At 43.3% G+C, this 26,929-nt stretch overlaps 1 protein-coding gene across 8 annotated transcripts; it reads left to right on the forward strand.

Annotated features, from left to right (window-relative positions):
* Positions 1-333: 333 nt before the first annotated feature.
* Positions 334-26,454, forward strand: grin1a (glutamate receptor, ionotropic, N-methyl D-aspartate 1a). Of its 8 annotated transcripts, XM_066713349.1 has the most exons (22): positions 334-1,054; positions 3,118-3,252; positions 3,589-3,765; positions 7,486-7,548; positions 8,191-8,288; positions 9,574-9,695; positions 9,971-10,145; positions 11,012-11,156; positions 11,615-11,701; positions 12,025-12,160; positions 12,380-12,507; positions 12,822-12,986; positions 13,108-13,226; positions 13,621-13,733; positions 13,816-13,964; positions 14,196-14,353; positions 14,677-14,838; positions 15,051-15,160; positions 15,346-15,491; positions 15,936-15,992; positions 19,940-19,966; positions 20,920-24,863. In XM_066713349.1, the coding sequence occupies exons 1-22, from the start codon at positions 806-808 to the stop codon at positions 21,040-21,042; spliced, it is 2,844 nt and encodes a 947-aa protein (XP_066569446.1). In that variant the 5' UTR covers positions 334-805; the 3' UTR covers positions 21,043-24,863. The 8 variants fall into 8 exon arrangements, with proteins under 8 accessions (XP_066569446.1, XP_066569454.1, XP_066569448.1 ...); XM_066713357.1 differs by lacking the exons at positions 15,936-15,992; positions 19,940-19,966 and adding an exon at positions 24,885-26,454 and having other exon boundaries at positions 20,920-21,030; XM_066713351.1 differs by lacking the exons at positions 19,940-19,966; positions 20,920-24,863 and adding an exon at positions 24,882-26,453.
* The last annotated feature ends 475 nt before the right edge of the window (positions 26,455-26,929 follow it).

The following is a 26,929-nucleotide window of genomic DNA, read 5'->3' on the forward strand; positions in this document are numbered from 1 at the left end:
CACCACCATTTTATCTCGAGACTGCTCATAATCGCCGGATAAACAGATTCCAAATTAACAGTCTGTTGTTCTCGGAGTAAAGCTGTATAGTGTAACCGTATACATATGTATCATCTAATACCTATATATACCATTCTACTACAACTATGTATATATCTCTCAGCTGACTGTGTTAATTGATTCCAACAAACCCGGCATACATATTTTTTAATTGAAAATAAATGATTCAATACCAATAAATGGTGTCAGTTCCAGACGAGCCCCCCCCCAACCCAACCCAGAGCGCGCACTGACAGCAGGCGGCGGGAGCGCGCCCAGAGCTCAGCACCGCGGACAGCGCGCCGCACGCGGAGGGGCTGCTCGAGCTCGGGACCACCGCGCGGGTTCGGGGCTGCAGGTTCAGATGCGAGGATCCTGCCGGGCCGGGACCGGGGCTGCTTGAGCAGGGCTGTACCACAGAACTCCAGACACAGCAGGACAAACTGCAGCGCACCGAACAGTCTAAGAAAGGATGGTATTTTGCACAGAAATGAAATAAATATGTAATAAAAGGAATAACAATAGGAACCGCAATAGCACACATATCTGCGGTGATCTGTTCACAGCACGTCTGCCGCCCAGCACGCTGCGCATTCCTATGCAGCGCGGACTGAAGTGTGCCTCTCCAGTGTCAGGGGATCAGTGCAGCAGCCGAAGCTCGCAGCACACCGGCTGAACCGTGCTCCCGCTCAGCCCGACAGACAGCCAGACAGTCCGCACACACGGGCGCTGCTCGGGTCCGAGCCGTGCTGAAGTTGCGCTCACCATGCGCCTGTTCCTGCTGGCCGTCTTCTTCTCCTGCTCCTGCGCCAGGGGCGGCTGCGAGCCAAAGATGGTGAACATCGGCGCCGTCCTGAGCCAGAAGCGCTATGAGCAGGTATTCAAGGACGCGGTGACCCAGGCCAACCAGCTGTACGGCAAAGACAAGTTTAAGATGAATGCCATCTCCGTCACCCACAAGCCCAATGCTATCCAGATGGCACTGTCCGTGTGCGAGGACCTCATCTCCAACCAGGTAAGCACCACCAGAAGTCCTTCGTTTATTGCTCGACTGTGCATTGTGTAACCACATACACAGCCTCTCCGCTTTGTGGTCCCAGTTTGTGTGGAAAGAGATCACTTTGTGTGGGTTTAGCGCGAACACATGGAGTCCCCAGCACGGTGCCCAGCTTAGCCCTCCACAATTAGCACGGTTCCTGTCAGTGGGGTCTGTCAAAGCAAACATGGTCTTTTCATAAGTGGTCGGATGCTCTCCGATGTGAGGAAGGCGAGCAGTGGATATTCTCACACGCAGGAGTGACCTATTTAATATCTACCATCACTAAAGGCTCACACAGCCAGCGCTGCCAAACACAACTTGTTTTTTTGTGGTGTTTTCCATATGCTGTACACTCCACTGTACAGGGAGGAAGAATTTATCAATTTATCAATTAATTAAAATATTATTATTATTATTATTATTATTATTATTATTATTATTATTCGGTTGCTGTCGTTGATGGTGGTGGTAGTATACTGCTACTGTAATTACTAAACATAATGTCATTATGTAAAATATATTTATTTTGATAGAAAATCATTATGATTTCTATGTTAATAATTTAACCCAATAAATGAGTGAACGAATCAATCAATCTATCTATAAATCCTTATAAATTGTTAAATATGTAGGCATTTTTACCGAATCAACATCCTGGAAATCTCGGTTGCTTGCGCAAAGATGACAGTTATGAAACAAACAAATAAATAAACACATGAATAAACTGGGTGACATACTATCACAGTAAATGAAACCGGCCCTAGGTTATGAGAAATTGTCCCGTGACAGTGAAGGCACTGCAGCCGATCTGCTCCGACACGTCAGCACGAACACGACAGAGAAATTGCCACAGTTGTGCCCCCAGAGTCGCGGTTTCATACCGAGTCGGCAGACGGATATCATATTATTTGATCTTTAGATCCGTGTCGTTGGAGCAGCACGACTACCACTAGGATTCACAATGACAACCGGTGCTGTGGTCATCTGAATTCACCCATTTATTTCGCAGAGCCAAGGTTGTGGTGCACTGTGAAATTGTGACGCACATCAGCATTAATTTGCAATCCACTTTTTGGTGTTTTGGTCATTTCTGACACTGTAAATCTATTACTGCACTGAAATAAAAAGTAAAACCAAAAAAAGCTGAAAAGCAGAGCTATTACAACGAATATTTCAGTGAGTTGTAGCGGATATATCAATGTGCAGTGTGGTCGGTGACACAATTTATACAAGTATATGCATGTGCCAAAATGACAGCTCTTCTGCGCAGGAGGACGCCATGACAAAGTGCGCCAGCATCTGCGCTTCTTTTTATGAGGAAAGAAGGATGCTGTGCGTGATACATACAGGCTGAATCAAACAGTTACATCACCTCTAGGACTAAACAATTTTTTTGATCATGATTCATTCTTAATGACACCCTAAAAGATAGCAGGAACCAAGAGGTGAGAAGGTGTGTGTTGGACTGGTGTGTGTCTGAAGAGAAGCAAGGAATTAATCTAATTAATGAAGTCCTCACAGTCTTTTTATTCTTCACTTACTCTGCCATTAGGACTCTCCCACGGGCACCTCAGTGGTGAAAGAACAAAGAAATGTAATGTGGAGTGTGCAGTTCCAGTGTTCCTGTGGCTTCAAGCTGAAAGTAGAAACCACAAGTCCCATTCATCACAGAACATTCCCTGCACCTTCTCCAGCCTCTGTAAGGAGAGCATAGATCCTAATGAAATGCCCAGTTCAGCTAAATTAAATTAAACTTGATTGCCAGAGAGCTTTTAACCAGAGCTGTGTTAGATGATAGAATTAGTTCACTTCTGCTGCACTGCAGATTGAATTCCACACATGTGCAGACTCAGCCATGATCCCCATGTGTACCCTCTCAGCTCAGAGCAGACACAGCTTCATCTCAACACCAAGCTGCCCACAGTTTTTCAGTCTTGGGTAACTCTGCTCAGCCAACCCCTCAGAAGTCAGATTGGTTTATTTCTCGGTTATGTGTACACACTCCATGCATTGTTTTTCCCCTCTTCCTTTTCACACAGGTGTATGCAATTTTAGTCAGTCACCCACCACAGTCAAATGACCACCTGACTCCCACCCCCGTGTCGTATACTGCTGGCTTCTACCGCATCCCAGTGGTGGGGCTGACAACACGCATGTCCATCTACTCCGATAAGGTGAGGCCTCCACAGACACTGCCCTCTCCCTGGAATGGGCTTCCATACTGCTCATTTTAGTTGCATTTGGTTTCTGTTTTAATTTGTAATTGATTCGTATTTTAATCTGGTTGCTCTTAGGATTTCATGCTGATTTAAAATAAAACCAGTTAGTAAGTTCATCATAGGCTTTTCCTCCCCTGCTGTGATAAATCCTCAAATTGTAGTACAGCACTTGAGTCCAGAGTGTCTTTAAGTGAAGCTGTGCTGTGCTGCAGTGGCACTTGTCCTCACTGAGTCCTCACTGTGTCCTCACTGTGTCCTAACTGTGTCACATGGCCCTCTCCTCTCTCTCAGAGTATCCACCTGTCGTTCCTGCGCACAGTGCCCCCCTACTCTCACCAGGCGCATGTGTGGTTTGACATGATGCGCGAGTTCCGCTGGAATCACATCATCTTGATCGTGAGCGACGACCACGAGGGCCGCGCGGCGCAGAAGAGGCTGGAGACGCTGCTGGAAGAGAAGGAGACCAAGGTGAGACACCGTGCCCTTCACCCGTGTTTGTGCGTCCGCGCGTGTGTGTGAGTTACTCGTGTTAAATATCTCAAAGGTCTTCTATGTATGTAGAGTTCTGTTATGTAAACACATTTCTTTCCATTGTAACATTGGCTAACATTTTATGCTAAAAGCATCAACAGCGTCTTGAGTGGTTATCTGACAAAACTTTGTACTTATTCATCTCACGTGCTTTTGCCATAGTCAAATTCTCCTACGTGTGAATCCACAACGGGAGCAAAATCAAGGACATAACCTGGGGCTCTGCAAAAAATCAATGAAGTTAAAAGAATTATAAAGGCACAAAATAACAGAATGAGCTGATGTCTTGTACACAGAGAATGGAAATCATGCATGAAAAAATTAATGCAATGGATTTAAATATCGAGAACGGTGTGACGGTATTGTTTTATATTTCAATGCATTACTTTACTTTCTTGACTCAGGTTAGTGCTTTTATGGGATCCTACTTTCTCCTTTTAGGAAGCATCTTGTGGTCGCCATGCTCTCTCTGCTTTAGTTAATCATTTGATTTTCCTTGTAAGATGTTGCTTATCCTCGCTGGGTCTGTGTCCTCGCTGGGACTGTGTCCTCACTAAGTCTGTGTCCTTGCTGGGACTGTGTCCTTGCTGCGTCTGTGTCTTTGCTGGGACTGTGTCCTTGCTGGGACTATGTCCTTGTTGGGTCTGTGTCCTTGCTGGGTCTTTGTCCGTGCTGGGTCTGTGTCCGTACTGGGTTTTTGTTCACTGTGGTGATGAAGCTGCATCTGAAGCCAATGAAGGGAATGTTGATGATGGCTGTGCTGCAGTTCTGGGTCCACAGTGTCCTGCTCCCAGCCTCCAAGGGGCACTATCAGACTGCACTGTGGTATCCAACTGTGATGATGTTTGATGCTGCTTGTGTGATTTTTCATGTTTGGTTCCCTGAGTGGAAAAACTGCAGCAGGCAAGTGAAGGCATGGGTCAGCCATTTTGTCATTTGACCATTTGTGGTTCAAAATCTGGAAGTGCTGAATGGAAAGGTGCTGTTGTTGTCTGCCTGGCTGGTGCTGCAGTCGGCACACGTGCTAAAACCTGAGCTCAGTGAGAAATAGATTTGTTTAGTTCAATGTGAAAGAACATAAGGGCTGATGAAGCCACCAGGGAGACTGTAAGAGTCAGTCTGCTCTGAATGGAGGAGACCAGAACAAGTCTCGCTTCCCTCCGTCGGGCGCAGATGAAGTGTTCAGTGGGGGTTGCTTAGCAACAATTTGAATAGCCAGAAAATGCTAGAAGAACAATTTCGCTCAATATTGTAGATGGATCTTGAGAGACTGTAGGGAAAATGTTTAGGATATTCTGAATGAATTGTTCATGATAGTTCACACAATGGGAGGAAAAACAGCTGCAAGCCCTGGGTTTGGGGACGGTGTGGTGCTGCTATTCATAGCTGCTTTGTGCACAATGGACACGCGCTGCTGTCGTATCCTACTGTCCTGAACTTAACATTATCTGCAATACTGGAGCGGTTCTGAGACCTGCGAGATTCCCTGCCCTTGTGGTCAAGCCAGGGGCCCGCCGTGCCCGACCCAAGGGCTGTGGTCAGCGAGGTTGTGTGTTGTGCTGTGAGGCCCACGGTGTGGAGCAGGGCTCAGCAGCTCCTTCTGTCCCCAGCTGGATGGGTCTGGCAGCTGTGCAGATCTCAGGATGTTCTCTGTGTGTAAATGCTCACGTCTGGTTACCAGTACCATGGAGGGCTATAGAGTAGTGCTGTATGGTTACTGTGAGAGAATTAAGGAAACACCAGGTAGGTTACAATTGAGAGGAGGCCGTCTGGCTAATTTTCCTTCTTTGGTTGCTAGTAGCTTATCCTAGAATCTTATCCATCTGTCTATTGAACCCAGGTGAAGCATGCAGTTCTTCTTTGTGTTTACACAAGAAACAATATATCTAATGTATGAAGTTGTGTTTTTAAAGATGCATCATCAAATATACTAAATAATTTACAAACTAAAACTTGACAAACACTTTGAACATGTTTCTCATTATGTTTTAAAAAATAAAAAGCAATTTAATCAACTCAGAAACTGTAATCGATTTGACTCATTGGTGTTTTGTGGGTCAGTAATCAGTGCCTAGACAAGAGGCATGGCTTTATAGCCACACATACAGCAGTCTTTAATACCCCGCAATCTGCTTTACTCATCAGCTGCCATAGCTCGGAATCAGCCTGCTGTCCAGATAATCTGTGTCTGACATTATACAGGATTCTTAATTGATACCAAATACATCATGGTAAATAATAATGATTTCCTGATGGCAACTGCCCTGGAATTCCTCATCTGATAAATATTCACCTCAGAGACCAGAATTACCAGTCACCACACCATGTCAAACACACCAAAGGCAATGGTCCAGATCCATACATTTATTTATCTGGAATTACATGCAGTCTGCGTCATGAAGAACGTAAAATGAAGCAAAGCGATGCTTCAGGCGGGAAACTCACTTAATCGCACACGGAATGAAGAAGCCCATTGGCTGACACAGAAGAAGAACATTCGATGAATACTGTTTATTAGGTTTAAGTATTTTACATTACTTAATTAAAAACAATTCAATTTTTAATACTTGTGATTAAAAACATTTAAAATATCAGTCCTTAAAATCACTTAAAAAAATTTTAAAATCTGTGATTTAACAAAGAACAAAAACAATTAACTTCAAATTAAACGTGCTCAAATCAACAAAACAAACATGATAAAAGCAAAAACTGCTCACCAAAAAAAGGAGTCAAATACATTGAAAATAACTGAAAATGCATTGAACAAATTAAAGAAACAATTAAAAAGGAAAAAATAAAAAACAAACAAAAAAGGTCCAATGCATTTTAAATTAAACCCAAAACGGTCAATGTATTTGACAACAAAATATGATGAATGGCAAGGCTACCGTATTTTAACTCATCCAAAACAGCGTCCCCTGCAGAGTGTTTGAATTCACCTCCCCAATCCAGCCTCCACCTGCTTTCTGGCTCTGCTGTCAAGGGGGAGTGGCAGCTGTACTGCCCTCTGCCCACAGCTTGATGCCAATCGGGCATGCAAATGTTACCAAATTTACTGGCGGACAGGGGCCCCTTGAATGCGAGGTCAATGCCAAAATCTATGTAAAATAATTGCAACACATTACGTCGCATGAGTTGCCCTGACTGAACTTTAAATAAATTAATATTTTGGCCCAATGATACAACAGGATGTGCATCCAGTGCTCTGCTGCATTTAATTGAACCTGTAGAATAATGCACAGCCTGGGTGTCCTTATGTATTGTCATACATTTTATTTAAAATGTTCAATCATTTATTAAGTGATTGAAGATAATAATTAATATGTTTACAAAAGTGGTTATTTAAAAATCTAAACAACTCTTTGAGTTTCCATGGAAGAGAAAAAGAACCTCAGGTTCAAGAAAACCATTTCCTTTGTCTGATACCTAAAAGTGTGACAACAAGCAGCTGTTACGTCTTCTATGAACACCCTTATGTGAAATAACTAAGATTAAATACGTTGTTTTCTTTGATGTTTTTGCAAGCCCCAGTGTTAGAGAATCCAATTTGAAGCAGGAAAGTGGAGAGATGTTGGATTGCTTTACTGCACACCATTTTCAACTGTTTATAATATTCTTCTGTGTCTGCATATTTTCTCTGTGCACATTATTCATCAGAATAAAAACAGGAACTATGAAAACCTCGACCAACTGTCCTATGACAACAAGCGAGGACCCAAGGTATATTTGCATGGACAATGCACGCCGCCCACCAATTCTCTAAACGTAGCAACTAGAAACCAATCAAACACAGTCACCAATCGACCCAGAAATGTTTTTTATCTGGTAGCACGTATTTTTATTTTGAGACATTTTTTATGATTTTAATCGAGAATGGTTTTATGTTGGACAATTATTATTTCAATATGAAGCCCAGCCTTATTTTTGTGTAAGAAATGCATGTATTAAACCAACAAGTTTGCAAGTATATTTCTTTGTGGAGATCTGGTAGTGTGGGACAGACACTTCCCAGATACTACTTCCCTTTTTGCAGCATTTCTTACTTTCGATTTTTTTTCTTTGGGAAAAGCGTGTCCCCCCCCCTCCACCCGATTTTCATTTCCAGTTGCATCGACCTTCTTCCCCCTCTATCTCTAACATGCACGTCCTTCTTTGGAGTCTTGATAACCCTCAGTTTGCATGCCCAATGCAGAACTTTTTTCTCCAACCTTAAACTATTAATCTTTTTTAGTTGAACAGATTCTCTTGGAACTCATTTCTTTACAAAAAAAAATCTAAAGAAAACAAATCAAGAACTAAAGACAGCATGGTTCTCGCGGGGGGTAAGTAGCCTACTTGACTGATTCTGTGCCCCAATCACAGGCAGAGAAAGTTCTACAGTTCAATCAAGACACAAACTTAACGGCACTGCTGCAGGAAGCCAAAGAGCTGGAGGCCCGGGTCATCATCCTCTCCGCAAGGTCAGGCCTGTTTCCTCTCTTCTCTCCACACTGCCCCCAGAGGGCGCCAGGTTTTGCACTGAAATTGTCTTTGAGAAATGTGTCACTGAAAAGTTATTTAAAGCATTTTTTGGTTTTGTTCTTTCTTCTCAAGGAATACATGGCTTGTTTACAAGTTAAAAAAATATCACCATCTGTCAGAACTTCGGAGCTGTGCTGTAAAACACCGTATCCTGGGGGTGCTGTACCCTATGGTGTTTTCATAGTTAAGGTGTGCTATGAAACACCATATCCAGGGGGGTGCTGTACCCTATGGTGTTTTCATAATGCAGGACCCAATGATAAGTTCACCATCCTTGTGGAAGTGACTACAGTAGAAAAACTACTGAAAGTATCATGAGGTGACAAGGGTGGTGTGATGGCCAACAAGAAATACCGCTGTTATAAGCAAGACAGCAGGGGAGATCATCTGGTATTACTGTAGATCTGAATGTGTAACATTTTAAAAGCAATGTCAGCTTTGTGATAAACAGCTTAGTCATGTTATTTGTAAACAAAGAGGTTACCCTATGTATAAATATACCTCAGTCAATCATAGATGTTTTTCACAGTAGGTGAAAAGAACCCACATTGATCACAAATGTATTTGACTGTCATGGTCTGTAACGCCTGCTGAATATGATTATATAGGAGCAGTGTGTCCAGTGCGGGGACTGTCCTATGCCCCAGGTGATGTATTGTCCTCCTGTTTTGACCTGGGGACACAAACACGCACAGAGATACTCAGGGCAACACAAAGCAATAAACTGAAAACAATGGCAAATATATAATTACAAACACAGTTACATCTGCCACTGTTTCTGTAGCTGAGTGGTGGGATCGTAGTGAGGAGGAGGGGCTGTGTAGTGGATGCAGGGATGTGAAGAGTGATTTGTCTGTGGTGTCAGGGCTGGGAACAGAAGGGATGTAGTGACTGAACAGCTGTGGTAGGTGGCGTCCTTGAGATTAAAAAAGAGAAACACTCTGTAACACTTTATAGTACACCAATGACAATTTATACACCTATACTGAAAAAGCCATTAACACTGAATTATATGTTTACAAAGGGTTTATATATTTAAACAATTGAATGATAGTGCAGCCAGTTTCTGCCAGGTTACTGACACTCTTAATACCTTGTGAATAAATTCCAGGACTATATGAAGGTTGTTTGTGCACACTGATCTAAAGAGTTACCAAAACCTCTCAGGCAGCGCCTGAGGTTCAGCTGACAGTGCTTGTTACTGACAGTGTCCTTTGTCTCCAGCGAGGAGGAGGCTGCTGCCGTTTACAAAGCTGCACGGTACCTGAACATGACTGGCTCTGGCTATGTGTGGCTGGTGGGCGAGAGGGAGATGTCAGGAAAGGCCCTGAGCGAAGCCCCTGATGGTAAGATCTCCTGTACAACCACTTACCTCTCACAACCTGCTCTGAATATTGCTCCTGCCAGGGTCTTCTAGGTTATTTATAACATCTGTGAAGCTCCAGAGAATGTACTGAACCTCACCATGCTAACAACTGACTCTCTGCATACATGTGTAATAAAAATACATGAACCATGTCAGATGTCCAACATTGATTTGAATGTCTGGCAGCTGTGTGGATCTGACTGGGCAGTGCAGATCTGACTATTGTGTGGATCTGACTGAGTCGTGTGTTGGCAGGACTAATCGGCCTCCAGCTCATCAATGGGAAGAACGAGTCGGCGCACATCAGTGACGCGGTGGCTGTGGTGGCGCAGTCCATCCAGGAGCTCTTCGAGAAGGAGAACATCACAGAGCCGCCCCGGGGCTGCGTTGGCAACACCAATATCTGGAAAACAGGGCCGCTCTTCAAACGGTGTGGGAAGCTTAATTTACTAACAGTTCTACACATATGCAAACACAAGCATGCATGCATTCACTGACACTAAAACACACATATACTCTCACAAACACACACACTCATATGTGCAAACATACTGTACATCGTAAACTTTCACAGAATGGCACTCATGCTACGCTAAACACTTGCCTTGTGCAAATACTGTCAATTCTGTATGTCAAACAGTCAGTCTGCACTACAATCCTCACCAGGTCAAGTTGGCACCCCATGTGTTCAGAATATGTATCAAAATATATGCATTCGTTTGTGCTGCATTTGTGCTGGTTTGTGCCGCATAAATCATTGTTTGTGCCGGTATGGCTCCCGAGATATTAAAGATTATATTTTATGAGCTGTGACGTCACTCAGCACCCCATCAACATCCAAATCGCACCAAAATAGTCTCTTTCGTTTGTGCTACATTAGTGCTGGTTTGTGCCATTAAAAGAAACATTTGTGCTATTTTATTTCTCTAGTTATTAAGCGATATTTTTTTAATTAGTGATGTCACTCAGCACCCCATCAACGTCCAAATCGCACCAAAATAGTCTCTTTTGTTTGTGCTACGTTAGTGCCGGTTTGTGCCGTATTTGTTTTCATCAGTGCAGTTATAGTTTTTTAGATATTCATTTTTTAATTATCAGCGATGACGTCACCTAGCACCCCATCAAGCACAAATGCAGCACAAACTAATGCATATATTTTGATTCATATTCTGAACACATGGGGTGCCAACTTCACGGAGGTCCACAGACGCTCACTTGCTAATGGGGTCTTGCTTGACCTCGTCTTCGCTCTAACCTGGCCTCTCTTACTGGTCCTCTCTCTCTGCTTGGTCTCAGAGTGCTGATGTCCTCCAAGTACCCTGATGGTCTGACAGGACGGGTGGAGTTCAATGATGATGGTGATCGAAAATTCGCACACTACAGCATCCTGAACTACCAGAAGAGCAGGCTGGTTCAAGTGGGCGTGTTTAATGGAACACAAGTAGGCAAACACTTTTAATGATCTTTAGAGTCCTTTCAGCAGTCCTTTCTACACAGATGAACCACAGGGTATCTTTCTCTGACAAAGCATGTATGTTAATGTAATTATACTTTTCCTCACATCAAGGGCAAAAATCAGCACTAAATAGTATTTGATTTTAGAGAACATAGTGAGTATACTGTGAATTTAAAAAAGACAGCCAAAAATATATAAAGGAGGAGAGGAGGGCAGAGGAGAAAACACAGTATGTTGCAAAGGATTTTAAACCATGTTTTGTGTAGGAAATCACTGTGTTCCATTGTGTCAGAGTAGCATCAAAGATCTCCACTTCTACTGTCTCTCTTTCCCCTCCACACGATCGCTTCATGTCCAAGTAATATGGAGGCCGTGCCATTTTTCTAATCACTTAATATTGTATGACCTGGATATAATGTGCTGTCTCTGGTGACCCTGCGCAGGTTGTGCTAAACAACCAAAGGAAGATCATCTGGCCGGGGGGGGAGACCGAGAAGCCGCGAGGTTACCAGATGTCAACGAGGTTGAAGGTGAGAGTGAAGGAGGCAGGGGGGGTTAGGGAGTCTTGTATCTTCAGGTGAGTCTTTACAGATGCTCACAATATCAGCAGTTCAGAATGGTCAGGATTCTGCAAGTGTCTTCAGATTTAGGAGACAGACCGTCTCAGTGTGTGAAGAGCACAGCTGACCACCCAGTGGACCTCAGGTGAGGGGGTGTGGGCAGATACAATCAGAACCAGGTGTCTGAGGATAGCTGGGGTTGGGCAAGCCAACACAATCAGGAAGGACGAGAAACAGGCAGAGGAGATGTGAGGTCAAGATGTTTTAAAGGCTGCGTTGTCTCCTGTTTTTAGATTGTCACTATACACCAGGAGCCCTTCGTGTACGTGAAGCCCACAATGCTGGACGGGACTTGCAAGGAAGAGTTCACAGTCAATGGAGACTTGATTAAAAAGGTGATCTGCACTGGCCCCAATGAGACCATCCCAGGTAACAAAACAGGGACGTTTATGATATCACTGTGCATTACCTCTCCTCGACAGTATCTACATGAAGGATCTCTTCATTTAGAAACATGGATATGTATACATATATATGCAGTATGTATTTATATATGTATATATAAGAGACACATTCAGTATTTATTAACATTTTCAGCAAAGCCCTGCAGACCTATATTAATTGGAATCTCTGCTGTTTGGGTTACAGGACGCCCCATTGTGCCGCAGTGTTGTTACGGCTTCTGCATCGATCTGCTCATCAAACTCGCCAAGACCATGAACTTCACTTATGAAGTCCACCTGGTGGCTGATGGGAAGTTTGGAACGCAGGAGCGGGTGAGCTCAGGGCAGCAGTTCACTGTCTGGACGGGAACTTTGTTAGTTATTAACTACATGTTTGCAAATCACACTCCCACTGCAGAAAAGACTGAGTCACTCTCACGCTCAGAAACTGCTGCTCCTGATGGCGCAATCAGATGCCGCTGTATCCTTTTCTGTTTGCCTTGTTTGGGAATTCACTGCACTCTCTGCTGGCGATAGTACTACTGAGCATGTCATTTGTTAAAGTGGTCTGCTTATGGCTCTGTGTCTGATGCTGGGGGCATTGACCTTCAGCAGAGATTTAAGGCAGATGTCTTCCTCTGCCTCAGGTAAACAACAGCAACAAAAAAGAGTGGAACGGCATGATGGGCGAGCTGCTCAGTGGCCTGGCGGACATGATCGTCGCACCCCTGACCATCAACAATGAGCGAGCGCAGTACATCGAGTTCTCCAAGCCGTTCAAGTACCAGGGGCTCACCATTCTAGTGAAAAAGGTACCTGCCCCCTGAGGGTCTTCTCTTGTAGCAATGCCTCTGACTGCTGAGTTACATGGCTGCAGGCCTCTGAGCCTGTCCTGTGGACACCTGGGTGACACTGATTCCCTGTGTCTTCTAGGAAATCCCACGCAGCACGCTGGACTCCTTCATGCAGCCGTTCCAGAGTACGCTGTGGCTACTAGTGGGGCTGTCCGTGCACGTGGTGGCGGTCATGCTATATCTACTAGATCGGTTCAGGTGGGGAAGGAGAGGGTTCTCACTGCATGCGTTGTCACTGCTTGCGTTGTCCCCATTGGAGCCTCTGTCTCTGCTCTGTGTCCTCTGGGTTCTGCCTCTTTCGTCCACATTCTCTTCTGTTTGGATATCATTTGTTTTCTTTCATTCGTTCTTCAGCTTCTGTTTGGGTGTGTCTCTCGCCTCTTCTCTCTTTGTGCATCTCAGGAAGTGTGAGAGTGTTGTGGGACTGAGCCCACTGTCGTGGAGGCTCAAATAGCAGAGTTGAGAGGCGTGTAGGATTGAGCCGGAGACTACGGCAGGTATAGGGATGGAGGGGTGGGCAGCGGGCGAGTGGTGTGTCTGGATAGCCCGTGTGGTGATGGTGCCTCACTGGAAACTGTGCTGTGTGTTCTAGCCCGTTTGGACGGTTCAAAGTGAACAGCGAAGAGGAGGAGGAGGATGCCCTGACGTTGTCGTCTGCAATGTGGTTTTCCTGGGGAGTGCTGTTGAACTCTGGAATAGGAGAAGGTATGTGTATTTGTCTGGTATGTCTATGGTGTGGTGTCTCTGTGTGTGTCTGCAGTAAAACTGACCGTCTCTCTGCTCTCAGGGGCACCTCGCAGCTTCTCGGCCCGAATCCTGGGCATGGTATGGGCCGGCTTTGCCATGATCATCGTTGCCTCCTACACTGCCAACCTGGCTGCCTTCCTGGTGTTGGACCGACCCGAGGAGCGTATCACAGGGATTAACGACCCCCGGGTGTGTGTGCCCCCTGTCCACACAGAGAGACAGCATGCTCAGTGCACCCATCTCTCAGGCCACTTTAACACTTCTACCACCAATCTTCATTTGTGCATGTAAAATAAACTACACACGTGTTTTGATCCATTTCAGCTACCCATCAATTGTCCTGCAGCAGATGGAGTACTCGTCACCTCTGGGGCTTAATAATGAATGAATTAATACCTGTTGTTGCCTGTCTTGCCGTAGTTACGGAACCCGTCAGACAAGTTCATTTACGCCACGGTGAAGCAGAGCTCAGTGGACATCTACTTCCGACGGCAGGTGGAGCTGAGCACCATGTACCGGCACATGGAGAAGCACAACTATGAGAGCGCGGCCGAGGCTATCCAGGCAGTCCGAGACAAGTGAGTGCTCAGCAGAGCCCAGGGTCACTAGCTGCCGATGAGCTGCAGTCTTAATGCAGTGTACTCATAAAAGTGTTTTATAGTGTATTCACTCTTTCCTCAAGTTAAGCGTTTGATGGCTTTGTTGCTCTAGCTATATAAAATGACTTACTGCTTTCGTTTTGTACCAATGTAAAGGAAACATTGCGAAACCCTTTGAAATGATGATCAAGTCTTAATCAGTTTTGCTTGAAGACAGTCATGTCCTCTTATAATTCATTCTGCTGTTCCTGGAAGATCATGGTGTAATGTTAAGTGTGTCCTGTGTCCTGCCCCCACCTCAGCAAGCTGCATGCCTTCATCTGGGACTCTGCAGTGCTGGAGTTCGAGGCATCTCAAAAGTGTGACCTGGTCACCACTGGGGAGCTGTTCTTCCGCTCAGGGTTTGGTATTGGCATGAGGAAGGACAGCCCATGGAAACAAAATGTCTCCCTCGCCATCCTCAGGTCAGGGCTCCTCACAAACCTCTGACCTAAAGCCCTTCTCTGTGCCTCTCACTCACTCTGCCATTCTCTCTGCCTCTTCCTTGCTCTACTTTTCTCCGCCCCTCTCTCACTCTGCACGTCTTTCTGCATCTCCCTTGCTCTGCCCATTTTTTACTATATCTCTCTTGCTACTGTCCTGCAGACTCTTCAGTTCTCTCAATGTTTTTCTATAGTTCTCATGAAAATGGCTTCATGGAAGACTTGGACAAAACGTGGGTGAGATACCAGGAGTGTGACTCCAGGAGTAACGCCCCAGCTACACTCACCTTTGAAAACATGGCAGGTAGGTCCATTACCACACTCAGGGACCTCTGTATTTTACAGTAGGTAGTTTAAACTATTGTAGGATCCACAGAATGGCAGATACATATGAAGATGCTATCTTTGGAGAACAGACGACAATATCTTTACAGTGTGTCTCTGTGATGTAAGTATTGGCCTAATTTGCACCTTCGTTCTTGTCTCCAGGAGTGTTCATGCTGGTGGCTGGTGGCATTGTGGCTGGAATATTTTTGATATTTATTGAGATTGCATACAAACGGCATAAGGATGCCCGCAGGAAGCAGATGCAGCTGGCGTTTGCTGCCGTCAACGTCTGGAGGAAGAACCTACAGGTATGGCTTTAACCTCCCATTGCAGGAGCTGCAGGCTGGCCTTACAGGGCTGCCCAAATCAGACCCTTCCCCTGCTGATATTACAGTCAGCAGCGGACACCAGGTTTTATTTCTCTTTCTTCTTGTAATGTTGAATTACGAGTGACAGCAGAAGGGGGTCAGAAATCTGAAGGATTTTGAAACACATCTTAATTGAGCAATTTGACATTCCTATTTCTAGAGGGCTTCCATACAAAGATGTACATTTTAAAAGCAGTGTCAGCATGAGGGTAATCTCACGGAGTCTCAGTGGGCCAGTGGCAGTGGTACCAGCGCAGGGTTGCTGACCGGATGAATGATGAAGAGTCCTTGCTCTATAGTGCTGCTGGAGAGAGAGCAGCAGCAGTCCCCCCGTGCACTCAGGACACAGTCCAACAGGCTCCTGTCTCTTGTGTGTCCCTACAGGACAATAAGGAGGTTCCGGGGAGGGAAGTTCTGGGCCGGGCCGGGACTCCGAGATTAGTACGTAACAACCATCACGTTGCATGTCATCCTATCTGTCAGAATTGGAATTCTCCAAACAAACAAGCAGACAGACAAAAAGGAGAATACATCTCAGACCATGGCATGAACCAGTGTTTATATGTCGCTTGTAATACGGAAATAAACAAAAACAAAGTAGAACCAAAAAGAAACCAAAAACTAAAATTAAAACCAGATCGAGAAAAACTAAAACCAGAAAGGAGTACAGAAGCGTGCTGACTCTTTCCCCTTTAGAAAGGCCCAGACACTGGAGGCCCTGCCCGCCGCAATAACCTGGTTGCCTTGGCGATTTTACACGATTGCTTCTCATGGTGGTCAATAAGGGGAAAGTGTTAATTGTCTCAGAAGGGACTGTTCCATTTATTCATATCCAAGGTTTGAAGGGGGGAGGTGGTGTACATGCAAATGTGCAGAGCGAGGCTAACAGCAGGCTTCATCCTGCCATCCTCCTCCCTTCCAGACTGACGCGCTGTCGCTCTGACTGTGAGTTGTGCTGGGGTGTCACTGTGTCCCGCTCTGCCTTGTGCTTCCCGTCTTGTGTGTTTCCTGTCCCAGGCAAGACAGACGTGTCCAGTCTCATGCTGCAGGGGTTTATCATAGTTTAGCCAATGGATTTCACTGATGCAGCAGCAATAGGTGCTCTCTGAACAGTGCTAGGGCTCTTAATCTCTCTACGGTGCTTTGTTTCTCCAGCAATAGTTTCAGCAGGGATGGCTGTGCTGCTGTGGTCAGTGACCGTAACATTGGGCAGTTAAAAGTGAGATCAATAATCTCAATATATTTTGCTGATTATCAGATGATTAAGACTAATTAGAATAGAAGGAGGTTAAAGTGTTTCTTAGGCAGTTTTTTTTTTACCTGACTCAGTATTAGCTGATTACAAGTAATTGTAAGCATAAACCAAAGGTAGGTATGGATGAGAAATTCCTTTCTTCGGATTAAATACCTAAATAAAGCTCAAAGTTCAAGGTTAATATAAAGTGGCTTCCTTTGACAGAATTGACAGTTTATGTGCAGAGATGTGCAGTGTTAGTTGGTCAATGTTGCATTCCTAAGACTTGGGAAATGGTGTTCTTTCTCTTTGGCATCACTGTTTTCTGTTTAAGTTGCTCTTCCTGTACACAAGTTATAACCCACTGGTCATGACTGTAGCATTGCTGCGGGAGCACCTCAACAAGACCAGTACTGTCAGTGCTTTGCTAGAAAGACATTCCCTGCCAGGGCACTGTCTTTCCTCTGCCCTGCTTTATATGTTGTAAGAAAGAGTAGACCAACATCCCTGCTTTAGAGTCTATTCCAGCAAGAAGGTGACTGTAGGCAGCTGAGAAGTCCCTTGGCTTAGACTGATGGGGAACACAATGGCATGTTGCTGTGTGCCTCCCCTCTACTGGAGGTACTGTTGCCCCCTGGAGGTGGACCTCAGTGAGGTAGTCTAAGATGAAACCAAACTCTCTCCAGCTGGGAGATACTGTTCTACAAATATATTTATTTTAGGATAGTTAAAACAGTAGAGCAGATCCTGACCCCAAAAAGAAAGCCTCTTTTAGGTTAATCAGTTCAGGAGCAGTGAAAGTAAAGCACCGGGGGTCTGTGAGAATTTGCTTTTCTAACCAGCTATGAAATGTGGGGGGACTTGGAGGTCTCTGGGAGCTTTCCAGTACATGTTGTGAGCATTATGTTGCTGTCAGCCCTGCCTGCTGTGGGCTGCTGTTGTTGAATAGGAATGGCAAGGAAACCTGGTGACAGGTAAGCTCACAATAAAGGTATTGCCTCTCTTTGTTTGAAATATATCAGTGTATTTCTGATTGTGTGTATATTTAAAAGAATTGGTTGATTGGTTGTATAGTTATAGTTGTACATTTATAGTAGACATTTGTACATCTATCTCTATATATCTCTCTCTATATATATCTCTTTATATGTCTATCTATATATCTATATATTTATACACAGTGCAGTCACAGAAACAGATGGCAAATCTGTACAAAACTGCGCAATAGTACGGTGAAACTGGCTGATGTGGCGTGACTTGCATTTCGTCTCGGTGATACCAGTCGCTTCAGTCCTGCACAGACCTTTGCTATGAAATCTGTAATAATTTTGCCAACTTTGACTCTCCTTGCAGTGCTTATCCCAAATGAGAGGCACCAAGGATCCCTCTTTGGATCTAAGAAAATAATGAAAAGGTTTTGTACAGAGTTTGGTACACCTTATCTTATGTTTCTTACAATTTGCCAAGCTTATTTATGTCAAACGATGGTTACCAATTCATTAACATAGTTTATATCAACTGCGTATAATGCTGTATTAGTTATTTGGGGGTTATTTTCACATTTTAAAAGCGTTTTATGAACTTGTTTATGACCGTCTTTGCATATTACCATAACTGGATGTCACCACATAAGAAAGTCACAAGTTAAGAAATTCTCACTAGTTTCAAACACCCCGACCGTCCTATTAATTCAAGTGATCGTGACTGCACTGAGTGTGTATATATATATACTTATATGTATAAATATATACACTCACATAACATTTTGCTACAAGGAGCTCTAGAAATGGCGCACCATTGACAGGCCCAAATCTGAGTATTATCAGACATTAAAGAATCAGATCCCTGTCGTTTGCCATCTTCAGTCCAAACAGAAACTATTTTGAACACAGGCTTCTCAGTGCCTAAGTTTGGGAGTTCCTTGTTGTGTTATTTCAGAGTAATCCTGTGAATCTGCATGAGCAGTCAGAGTCTGTCGCCTGCAGTAACTCCCCTTGGTTCAACATCTAGACTGGTCTCTCATAGACAAGTCTAAGAACAGAAGGCAGCTACACAACTGTAATGAACAGTGTCCTTTAAAGAGGTTCTCACTAAATATGGTGGACTCAGAGTTACCTTCAATGAGGTTGAACAGGTACAGTTAAAATGACTCCCAGTGACGACACCTCTGACCCATATCATAGAGACTGCTTTCTGATCACAAGCAGCTTGTCTTTAGTAACTTGATTTGAACATGCTTACCGTACAGCTGCCAAGAGAGAGCTGAATCAATTCAAAAGCAATACTTTACTGATTACCAATGCTTGAACATGAATATGTGCCTAACTGTATTTAATCTTAAACACCCTATAAACACTTCATATTTCTTTATATGGTCCACCAGTTTTTGTCATTTAAAATCAAACTAAGTAAAGGACAATGCATCCAGTCTAGTTTATACATTACTACTACAGAATCATTAATTGGAGTTGATTGCCAATCAAATCATCAGATAAATTAATCAGTGAAGCATCACTTTAACTGACAGACATTATTTCCCACAGAGCAACAATTGTGATTTGAAAGGAATTCATGACACACTTTGCTTCGGTGTATCTCAGAGTGTGGTAAGCCAGTGTGAAGTAACCACTCTTTCGGAACAGAGAACTGAAACTGAAACAGCTTTTGTCTCAAGTCCTGAGTGCAAAACGGAAAGTTACGCAGTGTCACAGGTCAAAAGCCACGCAGGAACGTGGGTGTCCCAGTGGGTGTGCTGACAGAGCCCCCCTGCAGTGGGACAGCACTGGCCCGGATCACTTCCCATCTCATTCATTCCGCTTCTCCTGTTGAGTTCCCTGTGATGCATGGAGGGAGAAATTCACACCACACCGTCCCAGCCTTTTGGGTGTGCGGTGAATTTCCGTTATACTTGGGTCTCGGTATAATGCAGGTTTTTTTAAGTTTGTTTATTTCTTTATTTTATTATTGGTTTTGTTCTCATGTTCTTCTGCATCTTTATGGTTTCCCTGAACATTTTATTTGAAGTAAATGCTTGGCTTTTTCATTTTTTGTGCTTTTTATTTTTGCTACTGTTATTTAGGCAGCCTTTGGATTTTAAGTGAAATGATCATAAAGCAGAATATGAATGTTTCTTTTTTCTTTCTTCCCAATGCAGCCCTCTACCTCTCTAGAGAATCAGGATGTAAGGATACCTAAATATGAATTTTATATAGGATCACACCCAGTGTTACACTAAAGCTTCTCTGCTGTAAGAGTGCAGAGCTTTATTACACTGTGCAGCTGGGGTGGGGAGAGAGTGTGGTTGGCAAGAACATTGACTAGAATTGTTCATCTTGTACCACTTATGAGGGGAATTGGAAAGTCTATTAGACTGATACAGTTAATCTACGTTACAAAATGTACTTTAGCCTTTGAGGCAGGGGGTACATTAATACAGGGAATATGCAGTTTTAAACAAGATAGGGAAGGTAGTTGTAAACAAAATGGAAGCATCTACACAAGCTATGAGGAACTCCTCTTCCCTACCATTCTCAGATATCTACTTTTCTGTGAGTGAGACCCACTTCATGGACTGTCAGAAAGAAGATAGAAATATTTGAGAGGAGGAAGAAGGTACAGGTACTGACTCTGTTACAAACAGCATGTGCTGGCTGTCCATCACTCAGCCAGGGACACATGTAGCAGCATGCCTGAGGTACTGACACAAGTGGCTGAGGGGAGATGCAACAGGCTTGTGAAATGTGAGAGCAAGGACATGATTCTCTGATCCTTAGCAGTCTCTCAGTCTTGTTAACAGAGAGCAGCTCGACAAGACCAGTACTGTCAGTGCTTTACTAGAAAGACATTCCCTGCCAGGGCACTGTCTTTCCTCTGCCCTGCTGTATATGTCCTAAGAAAGAGTAGACCAACATCCCTTGTTTAGAGTCTATTCCAGCAAGAGGGTCACTGTAGGCAGCTGAGAAGTCCCTTGGCTTAGATTGATGGGGAACACAATGGCATGTTGCTGTCTCCCTCCCCTCTGCTGGAGATACTGCTGCCCCCTGGAGGTGGACCTCAGTGAGGTAGGCTAAGATGAAACCAAACTCTCTCCAGCCGGGAACACCAATAATTATTCTACATATATATTTATTTTAGGATAGAAAAAGTGGTAGAGCAGAGCCCGACCCCAAAAAGAAAGCCTCTTTTAGGTCCATCAGTTCCACCCTGGCCTCCAGCATCAAGAGACGTAGGTCCTCCAAAGACACGGTAAGGAGATGAAGAAATTACACCCTCCCTGTTACTTTACTACTTTTTCTCTCTCTCTCTGTATCTCTCTCTCTCATTCTATTTCCTCTTCTCTTTCTATCTATCCTGCCATGCCATCTTTACTGCCAGAACGTCCCATTCCAGAGTTCCTTCACCCTCACACATGCAGTTACAGCCATGGCCACATGTCTGTCAATCAGCCATTGACAAACCATCCAGACGTTTGTTCAGAAAGATAGGGCTTCAGGGCAGTAGGCTGTGGGGGGCAGTGGGACTGCAGGGCTAGGCCAGGCAGAGGGATGGGTGTGGTGATTGCTAGGCAGGAGTGAATGTGGTCTGGGAGGAGGAGGTGGAGCTAGACGCTGCTCCAGTTTCTCTGTGCTGCTCTTTCTCCCCCATCTCTCACCTGGATGTTTTTTGCTTTTCTTTCCCCCCCCTTTCTTTTGTGTGTGTCAGTGTGTTTACTGTCTCTTCACGGCTGGGTCCTGTGTGTCAACACATTTAATTTGAATACCATCTCACATTGTTTATTATATTTATTATAGTTACTTTTTTTAATTCCTTTGAGCTCCGTAAATTTTACTTTTACTGATCGACACAAATGAGTTCAGTTTGAAATTCCTAATGGCCAAAAAGAATAATCCAGACAGTGCAACTAATCACAATATTTCTTTTAGGGAACATTTTCTTTACAGGAAGGTCCTGATGGTACTACTTCTATTTGCTACATTTATTTACTGTACAGGCGGAATCACATGCATATTTTCACTTTCATGGACTCTGATTTATTGATTCTTTTCTGCATGGGGAAAAGACTGGCATATGGATATCTTGAGAACTTTCACTATCACTTTTTTTCATATCCAAAGGATAATTAGGGATAACGGTCTATATTTGTGTGTGAGGTTCACATCCAGGTTTGGCAAACCCCCCAGAGTTCATTAACAAAACGCTCTGGTGAGAGAAGATTTGGGAAGATGGTGATCTTCTTGCAGGTACCCAGAAGCTGTGATGTTCAAACTCTTTATAGATATTTTATTGAAGACACTATGTTCGGCAACGTAATCTAAAAACCTGCTAAATGTCCCAAAGCCTGTTTCTGTAAGGTAGAGTGATTATTGGAGTGGTTTCCTGGCTCTGCTCTGGGTGATCTGGGAGCCGTCCAAGCAGCCCAGTAAGGGCTAATTCCACACAGTGTTTCTTTGCAGCTTGTGGGTAAAGTGAAGCTGCTGGTGCTGGACTGCACCACAATCTCAGGTAATTGGAGGACCCAAACCAAATAGATTTATCCCCGAAGGAATTAATACAGACAGCCGACGTGAATGAAAAAGTATTACAATACACAGCTGTAAACACTGACACTGCACAGACAGCAGAACGTGTAAGTGGCAGTGTTACTTTGCATGGAGGCACCACTGTTTGCAAAACAAAATGGGGTTTAAGGAGAGTCTTTGTGTTTTTTCTTGTATGGTACTAAAACCTCAAGGTTTTTCTTTTGTAGGTGTTATTTTCCTGACTTCCTTGATGGACAAGAATTGATTGATTTAAACATCTCCAAGGTTTCTCTCAGTGTCCTATCTAGTTCTGGACAGTCTGTTAGGCTCAGACTTAGCTTCAAGGGTTTCTATGTTCTTCAAGGCAGGCAGACGTGCTTTGACTGAGGCTGCTCATCTCCAGACACAGATATGGGTCTTTCTGTCTTTTGTTGCACAAGAGTTACATATTGCCTGTCCAGGACTAGAGCCTACTTAGCCTGTCTGTTTATAATGGCTGCTTGTTCATTTTGAGCCAATGAAAGCAGACAGAGGAGTCTGTTTTCCCTCCTGTGTGTGTCTCTGCTGTATGGTTGGCCATCACCACTTCCACTTCCATCAGTCTCAAGCTCCTCAGATGGGAGTTTGAGGGGAAAAACTGAATTGCAGTCTAAATCTTGAAGTCGATGGAAAAAGCAAACTCAGTTTTTACACAAGCTTGCCAGCCATCGGAAGTGTTTTTATCTGTCCTGAGCAATCACTCATTTGATTATTTGCTTCTTTGTGGGAGAAATAACAGATTTGAGGATCTGAAGGGACAAACTCATCAGATAGTACTCATGGTGTTATGAGAAGTACCAGGTGATAAATACCTTACTGGAATGTGTCCATCTTCAGTCGTATCATTGTTTTATCCGTGTTTTTAAATGGATTTCAGTGGATTTGAGTGTTGATGTTCCCACTACATGCCACGATGCTTCTTTCTCCTGTTGCAGCATGAGTAGGTGTAGAAGCTCTGTTTGCTGTTCTGTCTCTCAGCAGGAGGGACCGTGGGCTCCGGTTCAGAATGCGTACAATGATAACTGCAGTGTCAAGGCTTGCTTTGTGAAATATATTAAAAGTATTCCCATTAATTATAGTTCAGTCTGCTAATTAAAAACACACTGTTATTTATTATCTGAAGGACTTGCAGCATGCTGTATTTCACTGCCATGCTGAAGGTGCATTTTGTAGCTTCTGAATACTTTTAATATAATTCTGTAGTTCCGGAAATTTATTGAAATGCTTTTAGAAATAAATCTTTCTGCTTGGGTAAGCATCTGCGTTTATCCCTCTACTGCTGCCAGTGTGGCACTTTTCACAAAGCTTTGATCTCTACTCAATGAGCAATTTTATAAATAATGGCCATTCCTTGAGCCTCAGCTAAAACACCTGACCTGTAACTAAATTATACTAAAATAACAAGAGACTTGCTCAGCAAAGTGCTGATGAATGTTTTGTGAAGAGAATTGTATAGTAATATAGATATATGTAAATATTCAATTAATTTTTTTTATTCAAATAAAAGGTAACAGTTTTTTGCTTAAAATGGTGTATTACATAGCTGATAGAGTGCATTGATGATTTATAGAAGCTTTATAAATTTAAGTATTTTTGATTGGGCTATAAGTCTCTGTCAATCCAACCCCAATAGGTCGGTTATTAGGCTTCCATATATCATAAATACTGTTCCCCTAACATAGCTTGGTATCATTCATGATCTCAGTCCATTTTAATATAAAAAGTGTTACCTTTGAGCCCCAGATGCTATTACATAATGATTTAATGTTGTGTTTGTAGCTCTTCCCCCTTGGCATTTTATGATACACACATCAAGACACTGTGTCTCAGTATTTAATATGGAAGTTGAAAATAGGGTTGCCAGCATTGGCCCATAACCCTGGACAGTGTGAAGAGGCTCAGCCAAATCTGGAATGTAGTAAAACCTGAATATTTGCAACAAAAACGCAAATAGTGCAAGTGGGCTTCTAAAATCATAATTTTTAGTTGAATTTTTAATGATTTGTAATATTTAACTACACAAGCTGCCGTAAGTGTACAGGGATTATGGAGTCATGTAGGCAGCCCCAGTAATGCCCCCTATTCGACTTCATTGGTGAATTGCAGTTTCACTTTGATTCCCACAGTCAGCAGCTCTCTAACAAATACCAAAGAAAAGCAGCACATTGCTGCTGAGATTGTATCTGCTTTTTCTCTCCCCCCCCCCCCAAAGTGGGCCTGAATACTGAGAAAACAGTGAAAATGTCAATAGTTATATAATACTACCTCAGGCAGTGAAAACCCAGTATGTGGCACAGCAGAGTCGAGTTCACATTCCCTCACTCTGCTGAATAAGCTTAACTCTCCAACCTTTTGTCAAATCCACCATTTAGAATAAAAAATCAAAAGTCCCACAATGTGTAACTGCCTAAGGGGGAAGAAGTTTACTGACTGAAAATAACTGATTCATTAAAGATATAATTATTTTATTTTATTGTGAATGTAATGTCCTTGTGCAAAGGAATGATTCTCTTCTTTCTACTGTGTGTTCCCCTGCAGCAGTACCACCCGACAGACATCACTGGTCAGCTGAACCTCTCCGACCCGTCGGTCAGCACTGTGGTGTGAGACACCATACTGGGAATGGAAGCAAGAGAACTGCCACCTCTCCAGACTGACCCCAGAAAGTCTTTCCATTCAGCATGGGGGCCAGGGCACCCCAGGGACTACACAGGCTGCTGGCCCAAGTGATGCCCTTCACCCCTCATCTCCAGCCCCCCCAATTGGTAATGGACTTAAAACCAACCAACACAACTCTGAACACACAGCTGGTGTTATGATGATGATGTTATTTCTCTTTTTTCGTTTTCACTTAATTTGTGTGATTGTCACCACATGATACAGCACCTATGTACCTGATTATTGTGTTATTACCATAAGCTCACCTGGAAAGCAGCATTCTCCAGTGAAGTGATTCTTGGAAGAATGTCGTTACAGCGCAAGATATTCCTTCTGCATTCAGAATTGTCAAATCAAATTATAGTTTTTTTCACTACAATCATAAACCTTTGCAGTAAAATTTATTGAAAAATGAAGGACAAACTATCTTGGCCATGTATATAAAATGTTATGATGTTATGTTTTTCAGAAACATAAATGCATTATATTAGAATTGTTTGGGGTTCTGTAACTTGCTGGTATCTCCTCTCTAGCTGTCCTTTTCTGCTTCTTCTGCACTGAACTGCAGCCACACTGCCCTCCCCTGACCAAACCCACCCATTAGCGCAGTAACTGAGAGCAACACCCTGGAGTATTTTTGTCATAATTTGTTTTGTAGCTTTGCTGTATAAATATAATGAACAAAGGCAATTGCAAAACTATGTTAAAAAGTATAATGTAAATTAATTTAAATTCATTTCTAAGGTTTAATCATTAATCTCTGTTTTTATTAAGATAATTTGTGAAGTTTGTATCTCTTAAAAGATAGATTAGACAAAGCAAACTGGCATGTAAACATGCTTCCGTGACCCTCAGCTCCCAGGAGCAGCTCCGAGAGAGTCTGAACCCAGAGAGGTGCGAGGATGTGAAAAATAAAGTGGCTAATTGATCATTTTCAGGCATTTCGCCAAAAGTTTGCTTAGAAAAAAAGAAAATAAGTAAAATTTGTATTTTGAAAATGTAATAAATGTCTTCAAAGTCTTCATGTTTCACAGTAGCGACCCTTCTGTGGCTGTGTGTGGGTGGGCTGGACCAGTGTGCAGCTGAAACAGCCAGTCCTTAGAGGGAGGGGTGTAACTGGGGAGGGGGTATGAGCTGCAGCTGCCCCCCCCCACCCAGTGTCAGTCTGCCTTGAACTGGCAAACCTTCAAATAACTCGTATTTTTCCAATGTCTAGTTTTGAGGCCCTAGGTCACATATATATACACACTTCCTTTTTTCTATCTATGTTCTATATCACCAATGTGCTAAAAACAGATTTCATGGCAATTCTGTGTTTGAAATTCATTATAAGATTAATTATGTTTTTTTTATATATATATATATAATTTAGTACCAACTTGGTTCCTGTAATGAAATTATATATGTATATAAGTATAAATGTAAATTATATATGTGTCAATAAAAGGTCTTATATTAAAAATGAATTAACCAAAAAAGTCAGTTGATCATCTTAACTGTTTTAATATTGGATAAGATCATGCTTGTTTATTGTTTTTGAATGTAAGGTTCATGTAATTTGAAATGAAATGTATATCCTACATTTAGAAATTAGTCACTGTGGTATGGTATGGGCCCTGGGATTGTGGTCCTGTTCAGGCCATACTCCCTTCTGGTCAGCAGGCTGTTTCCACACTTCAGTGCAACATCAGAGCTTTCTGAGTAGCTGGACAGTTTTCCTGAGCGAGTCAGTGCAGTCACAGGCTCCGTGCAAGACTCATAGCTTTGTGTAGTTTACAATACTGTAGTATTTGTTGATTAAGTACAGTGAGCTGCCCCAGGACAGGCACCCCCTGCCTGTCACGCCAGCAATGAGAACAATTCAGCTCCCATCAAACCAGTCTGACTTCTCCCAACGAATGTTTTTGCAGGTGTCGAAGTAGGGGAAA

Source organism: Amia ocellicauda, chromosome 9 (assembly GCF_036373705.1).
Source record: "Amia ocellicauda isolate fAmiCal2 chromosome 9, fAmiCal2.hap1, whole genome shotgun sequence".
Classification (NCBI taxonomy): Eukaryota; Metazoa; Chordata; class Actinopteri; order Amiiformes; family Amiidae; genus Amia; species Amia ocellicauda.